The sequence below is a fragment of the Equus asinus genome, chromosome 4 (assembly GCF_041296235.1).
Source record: "Equus asinus isolate D_3611 breed Donkey chromosome 4, EquAss-T2T_v2, whole genome shotgun sequence".
Taxonomy (NCBI): domain Eukaryota; kingdom Metazoa; phylum Chordata; class Mammalia; order Perissodactyla; family Equidae; genus Equus; species Equus asinus.
Window position 1 is genome coordinate 22962125 of NC_091793.1, and position 20016 is coordinate 22982140.

Consider the following 20016-nt stretch of genomic DNA (forward strand, 5'->3'; position numbering starts at 1 on the left):
CAGGCCCTGTCCTTGCAGATGCTTCCCGTGTACTCCCTGTGCCCACACAATGGCCCCACCCAGGTGGGTGAGCAGACTGAGCCTCACTGGGGGACGTAACTCGGCTCAAGTGAAAAGAGCAAAACTGAGCGTCGTGTCGCTCAGACACCTGCCGCCTGACTGTCAGGCTGAGCCCCCAACTGGCTTCCACGCCTGTGTCCTGCGCTAGGAGTGTGGGCACCAGAGTTGCAGGCGGGTGGCTCAGGCGCGTCTGTGGTGAAGCCGAGGCAGGAGGGCTGACCTGGGCCGCAGCGCACACCCTTGCACCCCTCCCCCGATGTGTGGACCCCTTCGATCGCCTCTCTTCAGTGCACTACTGAGAGCCATGGGGCTTGGCATACGGGCAGGGCAGAGGAGGGAGGGAGGCCCCTTGTCCCTCAGAAGGGTCTGTTCAAGCCGGAGAATGTGCCCCTGTCCCCTCAGTGTCACCAGCGGCTACCTCTACGTGACCATCATCTACAACATCTCCGTCAGCCTGGCGCTCTACGCCCTCTTCCTCTTCTACTTCGCCACGCGGGAGCTGCTCAGCCCCTACAGCCCCGTCCTCAAGTTCTTCATGGTCAAGTCCGTCATCTTCCTCTCCTTCTGGCAGGGTAAGCCTCCTCCCAGCCCCTGTGAGGCTTGTGTGCCGCCCTGTCCCCTGAGCCGTGTCCCCTTCCTCCTGCTCACCATCCCCTGGGCGATCCTGGCCTAGAGCTCAGAGGGGCCTCCGTCCACTGGGCGCCCGCTGGGTGTGAAGTCTGGGCCCTCAGGGGCCTTTCACAGGAGCCGTGGGGAGCTTTGGTGGGGCCACTTCATGGATGGGGGATCCCAGGGGCCCCGCATAATTGACGACGTCTCAGTGTTGGTGGCCAGCGAGGAGCTTGGGGAGTGGGGTTTCCTGGAAGTCTCAGCTTAGTCTTGGCATCCCTGCCTCACCGGAGCAGCTGTGGACCCTGCTTCCGTCCTCCCTGGGGGGTGTGGCATTTGGGGGGCTGCATGGAGGAAGGGGGTCCATTCTGGGACCAGACACCCACGCCTACCCTTCTAGGCATGCTCCTGGCCATCCTGGAGAAGTGCGGGGCCATCCCCAAGATCCACTCGGCCCGCGTGTCCGTGGGCGAGGGCACCGTGGCTGCCGGCTACCAGGACTTCATCATCTGCGTGGAGATGTTCTTCGCAGCTCTGGCCCTGCGGCACGCCTTCACTTACAAGGTCTATGCTGACAAGAGGCTGGATGCACAAGGTATGAGCCCAGTTGTGGAGATGCCCCCGGGCAGGAGCAACGCTCCGCGGCCCCACGCCCGGGCCCCTCCTGCCTCCCGGTCTCCCACAGGTTTTGATGGCTCAGGCATCCCCAGTTTTACATGTGGCAAAGGAGCCAGAGGTTGAGGCTCCTCCACCCCGTTGCCAGGCAGGGGGCGTGTCCTGGAAGCTAGGCCCACCTGTCTCTGGCAGCCGGGCTGGGGTGTGGAGACCCCGAGGTGCAATAGCACAGTACCCACGTGGGAAGTCAGGACGGAGACCCTAGAATACACAGGTTCCTACCAGCTCCTGACATCGAACACGTTACTCATTTTGTCCTATAGTCCTCTGTCTCTGAAGTTCTTTTTTTTAAAACCTGATTCCTTCTAAGAAACAGACTCAGAGGGTAATAGCTTTTAACAGCTTTCTTTTTACACCTGCTCATCTCTGTCTTTGTTAGAACAGATGTGGCAGCCCCAGTTTGACATTAGAATGCCCTGGAGAGTCTTCAGAGTGCCCACGTGCCAGCTCCGTCCTCAGGCTCTGGGTACCTGGCCTGGCCTGCGCCCGGCACCATGTGGTATTAGAGCTCCCCGCACCCGGGCACTGCCTCTGGCTGCTGCTGGGTGGAGAGGGGATGTTCCAGGGGGCAGGAAAAGGAGGCTGGGGAGTCTGAAATCACCCACCCAGTGAGGCGGCCGAGGGCCTGGGAAGGGACGCTCCTGGTCTGACACCCGCCCAGGGGTTGGGCTGCTGCCAGCTCCCTTGTCATGTGGGTGGAGGCAAGAAGCCCACTTCCGCAGGCCCACCACTGTGCCCTGCAGGCCCAGGAGTGGCGTGCCAAGCGGGGTGCTGAGGCGCCAGCCCGCATCAGCGCTGCTCGGCCCCTGCCTCCCGCAGCCTTTCCTCTCCCTGGTTGGGCAGAGGCCTGCAAATGCCTGCGCGGTCGCTGGAGGTGCGCACTGAATTGTCCTCCAGGCCCCGCGACTCTTGTGCCCCCAACTGTGCTCTCCCAACACACTTGCTGGCTAGGGCTGTAGGCGCTTTTTCTGTTTTTAATTGCGCACCTACTCAGTGCCAGGTGCTGTGCTGGCCACGGCTCACCGTTGCCAGCTGGGGTCTCACCTGCCTGCCAGGGCCGCATTGGAAGGATCTGGCCAACAACCCACCCAGTATCAAGGATGATGTCCGTTGGACCTGGTCCTGACAGAGCCTGCTCCCTTGGGAAGGTCCCCTTGGCCTGGGGCCGTGGTAGAGAGCCCTTTATGTGCACTTGAGGTTTAAAAGGGCCTAAGGAAGCATTTCTGCACGTGGCTCTGCGGAGGTTCGCAGCCGCTGCCAGGCTGTCCTCCCACCTGCGCCCCCACACACATCCACCCCCAGCAGGAAGTAGCATGGCCAGAAATACAGCTTTAGCGGGACCCCAGCCCAGCCTTGCCAGGGAAGGGCAGGATGCACCCCCATGCCGGTCCTGGGCCAGTGCCAGCCCCTCTCACCCTCAAGTCAGGCTTGGGTGCAAAGCGGGCTCTACTATGTGGAGTGTACAAGTAACCCCTCATCCTGATTCCGCCGTCTGTGAAGTGTCGCGAGGCTTGTAAAGCAGGAGGCAGAGGCTTGGCAGTTCCAGCCCAGCCTGAAGAGGATTGGGGGCGGGGCCTGCCTTAGGTGCCGAGGTTGAACTCCCACCACCATTCTGGGTGTCTAGTGTTTGTTATCTCCATCCGCAAGAGAAAGCTGAGCACTGTGGGAGGAGTCATCCCAGGTGGATGTTCCCCCCCAGGCCCCGAAGGGGCAGCGGGGGCTGCCTGGGTGCTGGGTGGGCCTGGGATGTGGGCGGGCAGGGTGACGGTGTGGTGTGCCGGCCTCGGCGGAGAGCCCATGGTGTTCACTCAGCTGTCTTTTGTCTTCTCTATTTCTCTGGCTTCTCTCCCCTCCCCCCTGCTTTTGCCCCGGGTTTGGCCGCGGGCAGTGCCAACGTATGGCCCTTACGGTAGGTTCTGCTCTTGGTCCGCACGTCTGTCCTGCACGTCAGTCCTGGTCACTGTCACCAGCATGCCTCTCTCCCTAGCTCCTTCTTTGTGTCCCCATCTCCTCCCCTACAGGCACCCCTGGGTGGCCGATCCCAGGGCAGCTGCCTGCTGAGGCCCGCCCTCCATAGAGCTTGCCTGTTTCTGTTCTGGTCCCTCCTTGTTCTGGAATATGCCCTGCTCCATCTGGAGGCGCAGTTAAGGGGAAAGGAGGAGCATTTAGCTGTTTATGGCAGAGAACGGGATGGTAGAAAGAGCACAGGAGTTGAGTGTGAAGACCTGGGTACAGAGCTGGGCTCCTCCCTTACATCTGGGATGGTGGCCTGGGCCATTTCTCTCCCCAGCACGTGGGGACGATACATCAGTTGTTAGAGAGGGAATTAAGAAGCGCAGCAGGGCAGACGGCTCCACCCTCTCAGAGGGGAGCCGGGGAAGACAGCTGGGCCACTGTGGGTCCAGGCTCCTGGCAGCCTGTCCTGATGGAGCGGGTCCCTGATCCCCTCCACAGAGGGAAGGGGAGCTCTCCCGCAGGTGAGAGGGGCATGGGCTAACCCCCCTAGGGTATTCTGGACTCGCTGCCTGCAGAGTGCCAGCCTCACCCCTGGTCCTTTCCCACCTGCCGGGCTGGTGGGCTGCTTTTGTCTGCTCCCTTTAGGGGTGCTCTCTGCTCCGTACCCCAGCCAAAGAAGCCATTTCTGTTTGTCTCTTCTAATATGTGGGACCTTGTTCCCTGTCCCAAGAGGGGGTGGTTGGATGACACAGCCTTGGGGTCGGGGGCTGGTCTCAGGACTAGGGGCACCCCACTGTCCCAGCTCCCTCACCCCCGCCCCCTTCCTCCTGCCCTGCAGGCCACTGCGCCCCCATGAAGAGCATCTCCAGCAGCCTCAAGGAGACCATGAACCCGCACGACATCGTGCAGGATGCCATCCACAACTTCTCGCCCGCCTACCAGCAGTACACACAGCAGTCCACCCTAGAGCCCGGGCCCACCTGGCGCGGCGGCGCCCACGGCCTCTCGCGCTCCCACAGCCTCAGTGGCGCCCGTGACAATGAGAAGACTCTCTTGCTCAGCTCTGATGACGAGTTCTAGGCGCAGCTGCTGGTGGGGAAGGATTGGCGCCTTGGCCCAGGGCAGGGTGTGCCCCCCTCCAGCCTCAGGTTCGGGCCAGGAGGCAGGCTGGCGCAGCTTTGGCATTGCCCTTTAATTTATTGGACCAGAAACACTCACATATCGCTTCCAGAGGAACAGCCAGATGCTGTCTGCCCAGGGGACAGCCCAGGTTCACCTACGAGCCTTCAGGAATATTTATACACGGCCACGCCTGCACTGCCCGGGTGACAGACAGAGGACACTGGGAGCGACTCCCATGCCCCTGCGGCTCATCGTGTGGTGGCAGCATGTCGGGACCAGCCATGCCCAGGCCCAGAAGCTTGTGTTGTGGACCAGCGGCTGCAGCCTTCTTAGCCCCCTCCCCCAGGTCGCCTCCCCGCCCCTCCCCAACGAGACTTATGGCTTCACCCCCAAACTCCGTGCAATATCGGACCTGGGCTCTTGCCTGCCTGCTCTCCCCCGTCCACCCTTGTCTGACGCTAGATTAGCCTCACTGCGGGCAGGAGGAGGGCGGAGGGCGCGCGGATGCTCTCTGTGGACTCCTCCTGACGCAGGCCTGCCTGGCATGCTGCAAGGATCAGAGCCAGACACCAGGAGCCACGGGTCCTACCTAGGAAGGGTGCTCGGGTGCTCTGGGCCCCACTTCTGTTGATGCGGCCTCTCGAAGCAAGGGTCACTGGGCCCCTGGGTGTCCCCTGTGGCCACACCTTCTGCCGCCTCACGCCCCTTCCTCCTGCCTGCGAAGGACAGCCAGCAGCCCACACTGCCCTCTCACCTGGGGTCTTCCTTGATAGCATTTTGGGCAGAGGCCTTGCTTCCTGGCTGCTCAAAGGGTTGGAGGCTTTGAACCCTCGGTCCCAGGCTGAGTGATCGGAACCCCAATGGGTCCTGGTCTCTCCCTGGAGCGTCTCCCTCCCATTTCAGGGTAAAGGTCTGAGTCTCCTCATTTCAGACCAGCTTCCGGAGGAACACAGGCCTGCTGTAGGGGGTGGGGGATGGAGGGATGGGGCATGCAGCGGGACACTGGGAGGTGGGAGGAGTGGTCCCAGACCCCTCTCGCTGGCCTCATATCCACACAGGGCCTGTGCCCTGCCTCATCTGGCCCCCTGGCCCATCTCTTCTGTGCCTTAGTCACATATGAAAGCTTCCCCTCCTTAGGCCCTCAGTCTGTCCCAGACACTCCTGGGGGCTCCCTGTTAAGCTGCTGGCACTCAGAGGATCCTGCAGTGCTGGGCCAAGTGCCCTTGGAGAGGCCTCAGGGGTGGCCAGGACCGCCAGTCCCCTCCCCTCACCCCCCTCCACAGCCGTGTACCTGGAGCCTCCCAGGGCTGGAGCCCCAGCAGGCTGGGCTCGCACCAGCCACTGTCCTAGGAAGAGCCTCCCACAGGACGTGGTGCGCACTCCCGCAGGCAGACCCTCCGCCACTTGACACCCAGATAGCACTTGGGTTTGGGCTGCCGCAGCCTAGGGGAGCAGGTGGGTGAGGGAGGAGGGCCCTGGCCTGTGGCAGTGGAACTTCACCGTGGAATCTTTCCTTTTGGTCGCTCCGGGAATGAGCATCCCTCGGGACTGTGCCATCAGGGTCAGGGGTTCCATCCCAGTAGTCTTCCTGGGCCTTCCCTTGACAAAGCCAGCCCCCAGGGGACACAGAGGCCTGCATGGGGGGTACTCATGGACAGCGCTCGGGCCCCTGTCTGGTGGGCTTGGCCAGCTGGTACCAAGCTGCCCAGGAAGGCCGCAGGTTGGTGCAGGCTGTCTGAGGACCTCTGTCCCCAGGCCCACTGTTTGCTTTCATGAATCTGTTTCTCTGATTCTCCTTCCAGGCCAAAGTGTGCTGCTGACACCCTGCCCCTTGGTCGTCACCCGCCCCGGCACCTGCCCGCTAGTGTGGGGCCTGGGGGAGGAGGGGCCCAGTGGCAGGGAGCTAGCGACCCCCTGGGGAGACGGGCTGGGGACGCGTGGTGACCAGTCCACCCCTCCTTCCTAGGATGCGTAGCCTACTTTTTTTTTTTTTTTTAATTTTTTCCCCTGATAGAGTAGCTCTTTGTACATAAAAATACTTGAAAAATTAATTGTATGATGTATAAGAAGACAGAGTCCCCTAGTTTTGTATCTCGTGTATGACTGCCATGAGTTCCACCAGAAAGCCGCTCTATTTTGGTCTCTGTGACATTTTAAATGCGTGACAGAAGTGAGCAAATAAAGTGAGAAAGAAATATATATATGAGATAATATAGATTGTACTGAAATCTGCCTGTGGGTGAGGTTCGTTCTTTCCTCTTCCCCGCCCCCGTTATTTTCGAGGGTGGGTTTAGTGGTCATGGGCAGGGGTGTCAAGAAACCCTCTAACTTCCAGTGTGTAATGTGTAGGCGACGGGGGATTCACATTGTTAAGAGATTAAAATTCGGGTCCAAGCCCCCACTGGACGAAGTGTCTCCCCCTCCCCCAGCCAGTGGGACACAGTGGCAGCCTGGGTCACAGGGGCCCACCCCCCCCACCCCCCAGGGCTGCTGTGCGCCGTGGGTGGAGCCTCATTCCCGTTCATCAACCCGCTGGATGGGTGCACACACTGACAGCCCCATTCCTGCAGGTGTCTCCCAGGGGCTCAAGAGATGTCCCAGGACCCTCTGCTTCCAGGCTACCTTCCTGCCTCCCTGAGCCCACCCTCCACCCTGGGACCCTAGGTCCCTCCCCTAGAGGCACAGAGGTCTGGAGCTGGGCCATGGGCACTGCGCCTGCCCCCCAGGTCAGGTGTCTGGTGGTGCAGGGCACCTTCCTGCCCTCTGCATGCCTTCCTGGGGCCTGGCCTGCGATGATGATGACAGGGCGCTCAGGAATGCGTCAGGGGCGGGGGAACTTCCCGCTGGCCTCTAACCTCCACGCGGCCCTTTCCGCAGGCCTGAGCTCAGCATCTCGGCATCAGGATCGTGGGCCTCAACCTGAGATGGGGGAGAAAGGCCTGTGGACCACGCCGACCATGTGGGCTGGCCCTTCCCCAGCCTTCGAATCCAGCACCCTCCACAGACATGTCTGTCTCCCAGCCTCATCTCTCCAACCCAGCCACAGAAATCCTCACAGCTGTGTGCCACGTTTACTGTGGAAACGTTTCCTCTGCGTGTTAAAGCGTGCGGCCCCTCAGGTTCCCAATGCTTGTCACACCTACGCCCTTAGGGTCCCTTCACTTACAGATGGGTAAACTGAGGCTGCAAGAAGCTAAATAAGTCATCAAAAGTCACACAGCTAGAAAAAGACACCTGGATTCAAACCCCAGTTTTTGCCCTGCAGACCACAGGAGACCCCAACCCACCCCTCAGGGTGCCCCAGAAGGGCTGGCAGATCTGGTTGATGGTGCGCTGAGTTCAGGGCTTCGGGTGAGACGCGGGGTTGCGTTTTAGGCCTGCAGGCTGGGACTGAGGAAGCCGCTTCTCTCCCCCCTCCCTGTGCCTTCCGGAACGTGGGGAAAATATTTTCTACTTGGCTGTAGAAAATCAGAGCTCCATGTGAAAGTGCTAGAAAGATTACTCTTAAATCCGGGAATTTTCCTCTCTGGGCGGGACTGTTTATTTGCCGAAGGGACGCCCAGGGATTGAACCCTGCATTTCATTGTCCTCCTGGCTTTGCATTCCCCAGGGAGGCTCCTTGGCTCCAGGCAACCAGATGGAAGGACAGATGTTCTGGCCTCCACCCCACTCCCGAGTCCGCGTCCACAGGCTAGTGAGGGCGCATAGTTCCTCACCCGCAAACTCCATCAGCAGAGGGCCCTGGCCGGGATTGAAAGCAGAACCCCATCGGAGGCCTCTCATTCGGAACCCCCCCCCCAAAAAAAACCAGCCCAGGACACACACTTCCTCACTGTGGAAAAAGAGAACTTGACTTTATTCAGAAAGTCTACAAAATACAGAAGGCGCATAACTCGCTTACTGTAAGTCAGAAAATAAATAAATTCTGGGGGCCGGGCAATTTTTTTAAAACATTTTTTGGTTGTTTTTGCCATCCGGCTTTCCCTAAATATAAGATAAAATGTGATTTATTTGCAGATATAAAATATAAAGTCCAGCTGAGGGTCACACCACTTTCCAGGGAGTGGGCGCTATGCCTCTGGCTGGGGAGAATAATTTAGATTCGTGTAATAAATAAACAGCGGGAGGGCAACTGTCTACAGCGTGGGGGGAGGGGCTGGGGCTGGGCTTCCCAGGAGAACAGCAATCAATGGCAGTGGTCAGCCCTTACCCCACAGTGGACACTCACAGGGGGAGAGGTGGGACCCTTTCCTTTTAAGGACCCCACCCCAGGCTGCAGGACCCCAGGATCTGTCTTCTCATCTCCCCACCTGCCACAGTGGTCACCTCCTTGGTCCCTTTTTTTGTTGGCTGGCCAGCTCCCTGGCCGCAGGGAGAGCCCAGGGTTGACCAGGCCATCTCCTTCCCTCTGTTCTGTCTGCGTCACCTTCTCTCTCCCTCTACTTCTCTGCCCCTGACTCACAGCTGTCTCCCAGCCAGGGAGGCCCTTCCACCACTTTCTCGGTCCCTGTCCACCGTCCCCCTGACAACCACAGCTAGAATCTCCAGGCAGCAGTGGGAAGATCTGGCTTTGAATTCCAGTTTAACCGCTAAAGATATGTGGCCTCGGGCACTGTCACATCCGCTGGAGGCCTGTTTCCCCATCTGTTAACTGGGTTTCACTAAGCCATTTCTAACGACTATCCCAGCTTTGGAAGGCCAGGCACCCCCAGGCCCAAAGCACAGGTGGGAGCATCAGCTTTCCAGCGAGTCAGCCCCACAAGACACATGCAAGGCCAGTCCTAGTCCTGAATCCTGGGAGGCTGGGGAGGGCCACTGGCACAATCTGAGCAAACAGTTTACAAGACGAGGGGTGGCCCTCTTCTCCCCGACAGCCCTTCTCTAATCCGCTCTGTATCCCATCCACCAATCTAAGAAGGCTGAACTTTCAGCCTAGGGAGACCCCAGACCCCCGCCCCTACCCTACCTCCTATCTCACCAAAGTTACCCCTCCCCGGGGCCATCAGGTCCTAGTTTCAGGGGCGGCACGAGGAAGACTGGCTCTGGGGAGGGAATGTGTCATCACCACAGGGGCTGGTGGCTGCAGAGAAATGGCAGCTGGGGACAGAGACTGCGCTCAGGCACTTTGGGAGGGGCGCTGGGGCCGGAGGGGCGTGGTCGGGGCGTGGGGCGCGGCCGGGGCGGGGCGCGGCGGGCACTAGGAGCAGGCGGCGGGGGCGGGGCCAGGGGCGGGCCCGGGGGCGGGGCCGGGAGCCGGGCCCGGGGCCGATTTGACGATGGTGATGACGCTGGCGGGCGCCACGAGCGCGGCGGGCCCGCGGGTCGCGGCCACCGAGCGCGCGAAGCCCTGCAGCGCCTCGCACTTGCCGCGCAGCGCGTCGAGCTCCAGGCGCATGGCGGCGTTCTCGCGCGCCAGCTTGTCCACCTCGCGCTCCAGCTCCGACTTCTGCTTCTGCAGCTCCTCCTTCTGGCACACGCGCTTCACGCGGCAGCTGGCCGCGTAGCCGCGGTTCTTGAGCGTGCGGCGCCGCTGCTTGAGCCGCGTCACCTCCTCGGCCGACAGCCCGCGCAGGTGCCGGTTCAGCTCGCGCACCGACAACCCCATCAGCGCTTCGTCCGACAGGTGCGGCGTGTTCTCGCTCAGCTCGCGCTTGATCTGCCGGAGGCACGTTGGGTGCATGGGGAAACTGAGGCCCGGGGTCGCACCCTTGCCTGTGGGCCCTGGGCTCTCAGCCCTGAGCCCCGGGCCCGGTGCACAGCGGGCGCTGGGGACCGCTCCCCCTCCACCCCTAGTGCTCTGCCTTCACCGCCATAGGCACCGGACTTGCTCCAAGACCCCGAAGGGGGCAGGAATCCGGAAAGGGGAAACTGGGCCAAACCAGGTTCTGAACACAAAAGGAGCCACCCCAGGGCCAAGCCCGAATTCTAACCCAGCGACCCGGCCTGGTCTCAGCTAGAGAGACCCAGGAGAGCACCTTTGAAATCCTACAGCCCAATGGGCACTGTCCCGACTGGGAAGCAGGTCCTGGAGGGAAGTGACCTTCCCTGGGGCACACAGCCTAGGGTCAGAGCCCAGGCCGCCGGGTTCCCAGCCCAGGCCCACTCCCGTGGTCTCCTGAACGCCTGATGCCTGCTTGGGGATTCCAGGAAGTGAAAGGGCAGCTGGGATGGGGAGCTCAGCCTGGCCAGGGAGGGAGGGAGGGGGAGGACTGGGGACCACAGGGGCTGCCACCTCACCTTCAGGGCTTTGCTGGATAAGGGATCCACAGACATGTTTGCCCTCTGGACTGAGACCTAGGAGAGAGAGGAGGCCAAGGTCACTTTTTTTCCACTTAGAATAAAATCCAAACTCACTAGCTTGGCATTCAAGGCCCCTGCTGTCTTGGAACTCATTCATATCACTTTCCTCTGTCCCAGTGGTCCAGCCACAGTGGTCTCCTTGACTGGCTCATTCTAGCCTCAGGGCCTTTGCACTTGCTATTCTCTTCCCTGTTATCTTCCCATAGCGACTCTTCATCATTTAGGTCTTTGCCCAGTGTGACCTCTTCAAAGTCCTTGTGTCATATCACATAACCTCATTTACTAACCCTCACAACAGTCACCTCTTCTGCAATTATTTATGTGTGGTTACTTATTTATGGTCTGTCCTTCCCTGCCACCCCTCCTCCACCTTCCACTCTATCCATGTGCCTAAATCAGTGCCTGGCACACAGAAGGTGCTCAATAAATACGCACCAAATGACTGGGTCCCCTCTCCCTAGACATTCTTCCACATGGGGGCCCGGACATGTGTATTTGATTTTTTTTTAACTTTTCATTTAAGTAAAATCTACATACAGAAAAGTGCACAAAACATATGTGTGCTAGTCAAGGACTTTTCACAGAGTCCGACCAGCACCCCATCAAAATACAGCGTAAGCGGTCCCCCTGCACCGCCCAAGCATCCCTCATCCACACCGGGTGTTGGGAATGCTTCCAGTCCCTGGGGCTGCCCTGGGCAAACAGGACAGCCACCCCTCGATGGAGGAGGGGCCCGCTGGCCATCAGTGCCCCCCACCGGCCTGAAAGCCCCACGTTCATTCAACAAATACACGCTGAGCATCTACCGTTTGCCAGACGTGTGCTTGGCACCGGGGAGACATGGAGGGGACACTCTAGGGGCCCAAGGTCATTGCTCTGGGCTGGGACGGGGCCTTTGTCCCATGGCTCCCCCGAGTCCCGGCTGATCTGATTCTCCCCGCTCACTGTTAGGCTGTTTCCCATCCGCTCAGCCCCCTGGGGAAGGGCTGGTGGTGAGGAGCAAGGAGAAGAGGGCAGGAAGATGCTTCGAGGTCCGAGGCGCAGCATCCTCTCGGTGCTCATTAGCAAAGCACTGTTTGACGGAGAGCAGCAGGGTGTAAAGTGGTCCAGGCCCTGGTTCCCTGAGCTGTCTGTGGGGCCGGCCGTGCAGCCTCAGCTCAGCCTGACACATCCGCAGACCCCAGGTGTCTCTCAGAGACACTGGGGAGAAACGGAAAGGATGTGGACTTTGGCACCAGACACACTGGGGCCTTTCAGAGGTTGTCCCACTCACTAGCTGTGGGATTCTGGCAGATCAGTTAACCTCTCTGTGCCTCAGTGTCCCCATGGGTGACACAGGGTGGCTTGCGTTAAGTCAGATGTTACTCCTCTCTTGGGACTTTCCCAGGGCTCTCATCTCACTCAGACTGAAGTCACAGTCATCACAATGGCCCACAAACCACTGCATGAGTGGCCCCAGCCAATGCCTCTCTGACCCTCCCGCTTCGCTCCCCCCACTCGTTGGGCTCCAGCCACACCTGCCTCCTTGCTGCCCTCAAACACCACACACGCTCTTCCCCAGGGCCTTTGCACTGGCTGTTCCCTCTGCCTGGCATTCTCTTCCCCTAGACAGCCACAATGTTTGCGTCCTCACTTCCTTCAGGTCTCTCTTCAAGTCTCATGTTTTCACTCGATTTAGAATCCCAGCCCCTGATGCACACACACGCGTGTGTGTGCATGCACACACCGTCTCCCTTCCCTGCCTCATGTTCCTCTGCAGCACCTCTCACTATGTATAATTATTATCACCCACACATATTTTATGTATTTGTTCAGGGTCTGTCTCCCATTAGGATGCCAGCTCGTCACAGCGAGATGCCGTCTTGTCCCCTCTGTGTCCCCAGTGCTTACAGCAGTGCCGAGCACATGCCGCTTGATTAAGGAATGGCTGTTGAATTCTCAGTGTGACTCAGGCCGAGGTGGGGACAGTCCAGGGCTTCCCAGGAACCCCCGGCCCCTCCCAGCCCACACAGCCAGGGGGTCCGACACCCCAGAGGGAAGCGAGGAATGGGACAGAAAAGGGAAGCTGGCACTTCAAGAGCTCCCTGGCAGAGGCAGCCGGCCTGGCCCTTGGGCTGGGGGGTCTTCAGAGCCACCCAGGCTTCCTGTGGCATAGCTGGGGGGCTGGGCCCAGAAAGTCCCCAGTCAGGATCCTCCCCTCTCACAGACACTCCCTGGAGAGCCTCATGCAGCACGCCCACCAATCCTCCCCTTCAGTACAGGCCTCCGAGATGGCACTGCCCCCAACGCACACGGCCCTGGGCCGGCGCAACCTGGGAGGCCTCTGCACAGCAACCCGAGAGCTTCCCACCGCTGACTCTGACCACCTCACTACCCAGCTGCAGACCTTCCACGGCTCTCCACTCTCCTGGGGACAGAGTCTCGGCCCCCGCGTGGCACCCCAGACTCATTTCCCATCACTGCCTACTCCGTCCTGCATCCCAGCCACACGGAATCGCTTTCACTTCCTCTCACCCCACGCTTCCCTGCTTCTGGGCCACCCCACACCCTGTGACGCTTCTCCCTCGACTTTATCTGGCAGACTCCTACTCATCCTTCTGCCCTGGGTGTAGACATCTCCTCCTCCAGGCAGCCCTCCCTGACCCCTGCGACTCGTTAGGCACCGCCCACCTCAGCCCTTCTCCCCTGTGTTGTAATGGGCCCTTTCCTTGTCGTCTCCCCACCAGACAGGGAGCCCCACAGGCAGGAACCAGGCCAAGGCAGCTCTGGGTGCTGAGGTGCAGCACGGGGCCTGGCAGGGAGCAGGCACTGTGAGGTGTGGAGGCGTGGAGTCTCTGCCATGCTCCGCCACCCGCTTGTCGGTGTCTGAACTGAGTGCCAAGCTGAGCGCAGCTGAATACCATCAAGAGAATAGCCTCTGGCCCTGTCTCCAAACCTGCCTCCTTTCCACCTGCCTCCTGACTTCCACATGGCAGGGCTGGTACATGGACACCAGGAGGATGGGGAGGGCGCAGGCGCATTCCATCCTCATGCTGCTTGGCTCCCGGGGGGGTATGGGAAACAAGAAAAGGAGCACTGGATTAAGAGTCAAGCCTGGGTTTGGGTCTCATCTCTGTTTTCTCCAGGCTGTGTGACTCTGGGCAAGCCACTCCACCTCTCTGGGTCTCCACTTTCCCATGTGTAGGATCAGAACAAGACCTGCCTCACAGGGTTTTGGTGGAACCAAGTGGTATAAACGGTAGAGGTCAGTGAGCACCTGGGAGGTTATCAGAATTGCAGAGTCTCTCCAGGAGGGGTCAGGCCTATAGCAATAGTGACCTCGCTTTCACTCAGCATCTCCCAGCTGGCCAGGGGCACACAGGAAAGGCCCTTAAAGTCCACCTGGCCACACTTCCTCACTTTACCTAAGGAGAGGCAGAGGCTCAGAGAGGGTTATCTCATGCCTCAAGTCACACAGCAGGGGAGTGGCTGCCTCCCCCAAAATTGGGAGGAATTCTGAACACCTGTCAAGGTCCAGGACTGAATCTTGATCCCTTTCACACTGTCATCACCCTGGTCCTCCCGACAACCCTGCCCAGAGCGGTCAACAGAGTAGTTCAAGGTCACACAGCTAACGGGGGTGGAGCCCAGGACTGAGGCCACACTTAGCCACGTGCCTCTGCCCAGTGTGGCTCTCACAGAGCACCCTCTCTGGGCCCCATTTCCCCACCCCTGTGAAGGGGAGGCTGGACTCGCCAGTCTCCGAGGCCGCCCAGCTCTGCTGTGCCAGGTCGCCTGGGACTATGCACATGTCACCGCCGTCCAGGCCCCTGCCAGCTGCTCAGGGAGCTGGGTGTTAGGTCACGCCTAGGTAGTCTGGGCGACACTGAGAGACCCAATGGGAGAGGGGAAGCCCCTCCCTACACAGGTTACCCGAGAGCCAGCTGGGCCCTGGGTGCTGAGCCCTGGGTGCAGTGGCTGCCGCAGAACCTTGCAGGCACGGCCTGGCCGCTCGGACAAGTTACTTTTCCTCTCTGGGCCTCGGTTTCCTCACTTGTAAAGTGGGGATGATCATAACAGTCAGTCCGTAAAAGACCAGAGGCTTAGAAAGAGCAGAGGTGGCTGGTGGCTGGCTTCCCTCGCCATGGTCGCTCCCTCCACTCCCAGCACAGACGTCGCTCATCAAGCACAGCACATTTTCCCAATGAGGTTGGACACAGCCCCTGAATCTTTCTCAACACAGCACGGTTTTCCGGTGAGCTTGGACACAACCTCAGAATCCTTCTCAACACAGCCCTCCAGAGTAGGCCTGAGAGGTGGAAACCGGTGGCCGTCCCCTGTTCTACATGGTGGCTGGAGGCCCACCCTCTCAGCTGGCTGGCCTCTCAGTACTTTCAGGCCCTCGGGAGGCTTCGAACTTGCTCTCCCCTCCTCTGCCCTTTCTCCTCCTCTTCTAGCCACGGCCCCCTCAACCGCACCCTGATGTCAGCGGAGGCAGCCATGCTTGCCCAGGAATGTCCCAGCTCAGCCAAGCCCGGCAATCACGGAGGGAAAGCCACAGGAAGGGGGCACTTTCTGATAAGCTCCAGCTTTCGGTGCCGTGGGCTGCACGCCAAGGGGCCGGTCCTCCTCCGGGCTGCGGCGGCCCCGGGAGGCGGGACCTCGGGCTGGAGACAGGGGCCGGCCCGACCTCCTTGTTCTGCGCCTGAGGCAGCCAAGCAGCTGTTCAGCGGCGGTGGCGGGCTGGAACCCCGGAGTCCTGACCCCCAGCTCGGCTCTCCAGTGCCCGCTGCCACCACACGTCCGCCAGCCCCTCAGCCCCGCTTCTTCCCTCTTCCCGGGAGGCCCGCAGATTCTTCTGGAGGCGTGGAGAACAAACTGCGCCTAGGGGAGGAACAGCTGCCTGGCCCAGTCAGCAGCCACAAGCCCTCCTCCATCGCCCCCACCCCCGCCCCGCGCTCAGACATCCTGCAGACGGCCCACCCGCCAGCGCGGGCTCCTCTCCGGCTGCTGAGCCATTTCGCTTCCTCTGTGAGGACACAGGGAAAAAATGTGTTTTCCTGGGCCTTGGCAGCCAGCGCCTGCGGCGCCTCCTCCCTGCTGGCAGCGGGGCAAAGCCGGGAGAACACAGCACACGGGGAAGCTGGAGTGCGGGGTCCCAGCTCTGGTTCTGCCACCTACTCATCTGCGCTGTGTGACTTCAGGTACGCCACTTCCTCTCTCTGGGCCTCAGTTTCCCAACCTGCCAAACCTCTACCAAGCCTCAGCTGCCTTCTAGCACTGACAATTCCGGAGTTTAGAGTGTCAGATTCTGGCCTGGAATGGAGCTCCGAGACCACCAGCAGAGCGGAGGCCCTGGAGGCAGGGAAAGGAAATCAGTGAAGGCTTCCTGGAGGCAGACGTGTGAGACCACAAACTCAGAGACCATCAGCCTTGACCATCCCTCTGCTCCACCTGCACAGGCAGGGCCTTCTTTTTCAGCTGAACTTTGACCGCGGCCACCTCCTCACTGGCCTCCAGTCTTGCCTGCCTCCACCTCTGACCCCACCATCCATCCTCCCCCAAGGATGTCAGAGGGATCATCAAACCCACAAACCTGACCGTATTCAGCCCATTTCCAAAACCTGCGATGCCAGCACCCCCTCCAGCCCACACCTTCAGGCCTCCCCCACATTCTCGCCCCTCCCTCTCCCAGGATCCTCACACCAACAACAAATGAGTAACAGACAGTGAACTCACCTGTCTGCACATTTCCCAAAGAGACACACGGGGTCTGTGTCTGTGTGTGAGGGAGGATGTCACCCAGGTCCTGAAGGATCTGCTCGCTTTTGGGAGACTGCCTCAAGAACCCTAGAGCCCGTGCCCAGGCTTCTTGCTTCCCTGGGTTTCCCAGGCCTTTTTCTCCATGAGTTGTCGAGCTCTTCCAGGACTCGAACCCAGTGCTCTTTCATTCATTCAATCAGTAAACATCCAAGAAGCACCTACTTTGTACCAGGCTCCATGCTGGGCCCTGACGGCCCAAAGATGAATCACAGCCCCTGCCCTCATGGGTTTCAGATGATCATCACTCCATCTGACAACCTGGCTCACTGGCCACCTCCTCCAGGAAGCCTTCCTTGATTGCCCTAAGTCAGAGCCCTATTCCATACTTTCAAACCACAGTGACCTCCCCCTCATACCACCCATCTCAGCTGTGGTTTTGCATTGAGTTTGGTGGCTCTTGCTTCAACTTTGTCTCCCCTCCATGACTGTAAGCTCCCAGAGGGCAGGCTTTGGATCTGGTTTGTTCCCCGTCTCATCCCTGGCAATTGGCCCATGACAGGCTCAATGGCAACGCAGGCCAAAAGCATCAGGACTGAGGGAGGCACAAGGGCCAAGGGAGCCCATGCTGGGTCCCCGGCCCCAGTGAAGGCCCAGGGGTGATTCAATGGCAGGTTAAAAATGTCCGTGCTAGCTTTCCACCTGCGCCTGAGCCAACCAGCCACTTCCCCTCATCCCCTGACCCCTGGCCCAACTCAGGGCTGTTTCCTGCCCTGCTCTGAGGACGGGTCCGCCTGGTTCCTGTGCTCCTGCTGGCCACCTCCCTTACTCAAACCTCACACATTCCTGGACATCCCTGGCCTCAGCCTGGGGCTGTTGGCTCTGCTTTCTCTCCCAGAGTTCCCTTGGAAAATAGGCTGTGTGGAGAGGCTGCCATACCTCCTCCATTCCACCCCCATCCTGCCACCCTGAATGTCACCTAGTTCCTGCTGCAGATGGGGACACTGAGGCTCCCAGCTTGGCAGCAGAGCTCACCAGGGCTCAGAGAGTCAAAGTTAAAAGATCATCTGGTTCCTCACCCCAGCGAGCTCAGCTGCCTCCCCCACCCCACGATTCTGCCGTCCGGTGGGTGGGAGAAGGGAGCAGGCAGAGTAGGACCAGCGTCCCAGGCCCCCAGCCCATCCCTCCGGCTGCTGGGCTAAATGGAAGCTTTCTGCGGGGCTGATGGTGAAGGGGGCTAGCTCAGGGCCGCACCCCTCACCCATTAACCCTTCACACACCAAGACCCCCTGCCCACCGCCTGCTGACCATGCCTGGCCCAGGGGGAGGGCTCTGCGTCCTCTAAGCTGGCCCAGGCCCTCCACTCGCTCCTCAGGCCTGGCCATCAGCAGGTCTGTCTGACTAGTCCCACCTGCGAACTGAAACCACCAGGCAGGCAGAAACCAGCTCCGCCCCATCCTCCCGGTCTCAACCTCCCGGACCCAACAGGTACAACCTCCGGAACCCAGCCCCGCCAGGGCGGCCACCAAAGAGAGAAGACTGGGATGCTTCCCACCCCCCACCTCTGCTGTGGGTCTTCTGGCCCTGCCTGTTCCTCCCGAGACAGAGGGATGGGCAACCCTGGGGACGAGGAGAGTCCCGAGGGTCCACCTTCCCCAGCCCACTTTGTTGCCAGACCCACAAGAGTGCTGGGACGAGGGCTGGCCCCCTCCGTCACCCCGGAGCCCAGCCAGGTCTTTGATACTTCGCCCCACCCGGTCCTGCAGGCGCCCGCTCTGGGCGCGGGACAAACACCGCGGTCACATGGCCGCGGCCCTGGGAAACTCCAGGGAGAGCAAGGGCCCGGCCGCCGCCGGCTGGTGGGAAGGGGACAGCCCGGGCGAGAATTCCCGGACGCCGTGTGACCGCGAACGGGGCCGCTCCCCTCGCTCGGGCCGTATTCCGCGTTTACTCCCGCGGGTACGCTGCCTCCGAGGGGCGCACCGCTGGTACGCGGGCCCCGGGGTCTTCAGCGGCCCGGGAGCGCGGGCGGGCACGCACGCACACACACACACACTCACACAAGCGCGCGGGCGGGGACGGACACAGGGACACACACACGAGCGCGCGGGCGGACACACACTCACACTCACTCACTCACACACACACACACACACTCACACTCGCTCTCTCTCCCCCCGGAAAGACCCCGCGCGCGCACGCCCAGGCAGGAGACCCAGGACGCTCGCCAGGGACACACGCCCGCGCGCTCCGACGTAAACAAACGGCGCACGCACGGCCCGCGGGCGCCGGGCCAGGCGCCGTTCCCCCGGAGTCACGTACGAGCACGCCCCCCCGCCCGCGCGGCCCCTTCCCGCCCCGCGCCGCCGTCACCCCCGCACCCCGCCACGCCTGCTCGGCCCCGTCTCGGGCCCCAGACCTCTGCCCCCAACTCCTCCCCCACCAGCCGTCCAGGCGACGGGCACACGGGGGCCCGGACGGAGCGGGCCCCGGCGCCCCGCCCCAGGGGCTCCCGGGACGCGCCGACCCTGCCGCCGCGGCCCCGCGCGCCCGTCCGCGCCCGGCCCGCTCCCTCACCCGCTCTCGGCCCGGCGCGCGCGGCTCCCGCTGCCGTCCGGCTGCTGTCCCGGCCCGCGCGGCGGCCCGTCTCCCCTCCGGTCCCGACCGCCGGCCGCTCCGAGCCGCCTCCCGGGAGCGCTGCGGCGAGTTTTGTTGTGGGGCGGGCGGCGCTGGGGGCCGCGCGGAGTTGTAAGGCGAGCTTCCCGGAATTACTCACTCACAGGATTCCTTTCATTCATAAAAACCCAGTCATGCGGTGACGTCACCGTTCCGGCCGCCCCCGGCCGGGGAGCGGCCGCCGGCTCCTCAGCCCCGCCCAGGAAGGCCCCGCCCCGGCCAAGCCCCGCCCCTCAAGCCCCGCCCCCACGCGGGCCCCGCCCCTCGGCGCCGCCGAGGTTCTCAGCCCAGGCAGCGCTGCCTGCTTGCGTTCACAAGACACCTCGCGAGAGCCGCGTGGGTGGCGATGTCATTTGGCTCATTTTACAGACGACGGTCCCGGGCCGCTTCTCCTTTAGTCCTACACCCTCTGCCTTGATGATCTCATCCAGTCCCGTGGTTTTAAATGCCATCTATATGCCCATGAGCCCCAAATGTATATTTCCAGAGCTAACAGCTTCTCAGTTCCAGACTCTATCCAGAGCGCCCACTCCGCGCCTCCACGTGGGTGCCGGATGGGGACTGCACACACTCCACCTCCAAAACCCGACTCCTGATCATCAACCCTGCCTCAGCTCCCTGACCCCAGTCTTAGTTGTTCAAGCCCAAACTCAGGAGCCTCGTGCCATCCCCTCCTTCGCTCTTCCTCTGCCATCGAGTCAGGCTGGCTCTACCTCCAACGCCACCCTGCACTGGACCACGTCTACTCTCCCCCAGTCCCACCACCTGGTCCAGGCACCATCAGCTCACCTGGACAAGGGCAGCAGCCTCCTGATAGCCTCCCCACTATGCTCCTAAAGGCTTCCTTCACACCAGACAACGTTCTTCTCAAAGCAAAGA

At 61.2% G+C, this 20016-nt stretch overlaps 2 protein-coding genes across 5 annotated transcripts in view; one reads left to right on the plus strand and one right to left on the minus strand.

The window, feature by feature from the left end:
• TMEM184B (transmembrane protein 184B) overlaps window positions 1-6629 on the plus strand; it is a 46936-nt gene extending 40307 nt beyond the window's left edge. For 2 of the 4 annotated variants that reach the window (XM_044779834.2, XM_070506884.1), the window contains 4 exons: window positions 463-632; window positions 1070-1264; window positions 3233-3253; window positions 4139-6629. In XM_044779834.2, the coding sequence (XP_044635769.1) occupies window positions 463-632; window positions 1070-1264; window positions 3233-3253; window positions 4139-4380 (628 nt within the window). In that variant the 3' untranslated portion in view covers window positions 4381-6629. The remainder of the gene's footprint in view (window positions 1-462; window positions 633-1069; window positions 1265-3232; window positions 3254-4138) is intronic. The other 2 variants (XM_070506883.1, XM_070506885.1) reach the window with 1 other exon arrangement.
• A 1622-nt stretch (window positions 6630-8251) lies between these two features.
• Window positions 8252-19274, minus strand: MAFF (MAF bZIP transcription factor F). The gene is made up of 3 exons (XM_044779844.2): window positions 19039-19274; window positions 10660-10716; window positions 8252-10078 (listed from the first exon to the last, which is right to left on the minus strand). Exons 2-3 carry the CDS (start codon window positions 10693-10695, stop codon window positions 9620-9622), a joined length of 495 nt encoding a protein of 164 aa, XP_044635779.1. The 5' UTR covers window positions 10696-10716; window positions 19039-19274; the 3' UTR covers window positions 8252-9619.
• Window positions 19275-20016: the final 742 nt, after the last annotated feature.

What these genes read in the sequence shown, in the direction of transcription:
- MAFF (XM_044779844.2), bottom strand. Translation starts at nt 10,695, where the DNA reads ATGTCTGTGGATCCCTTATCCAGCAAAGCCCTGAAG. An exon ending in TATCCAGCAAAGCCCTGAAG is followed by an intron (nt 10,079 to 10,659) that starts GTGAGGTGGCAG and finishes TGCCTCCGGCAG; the next exon opens with ATCAAGCGCGAGCTGAGCGA.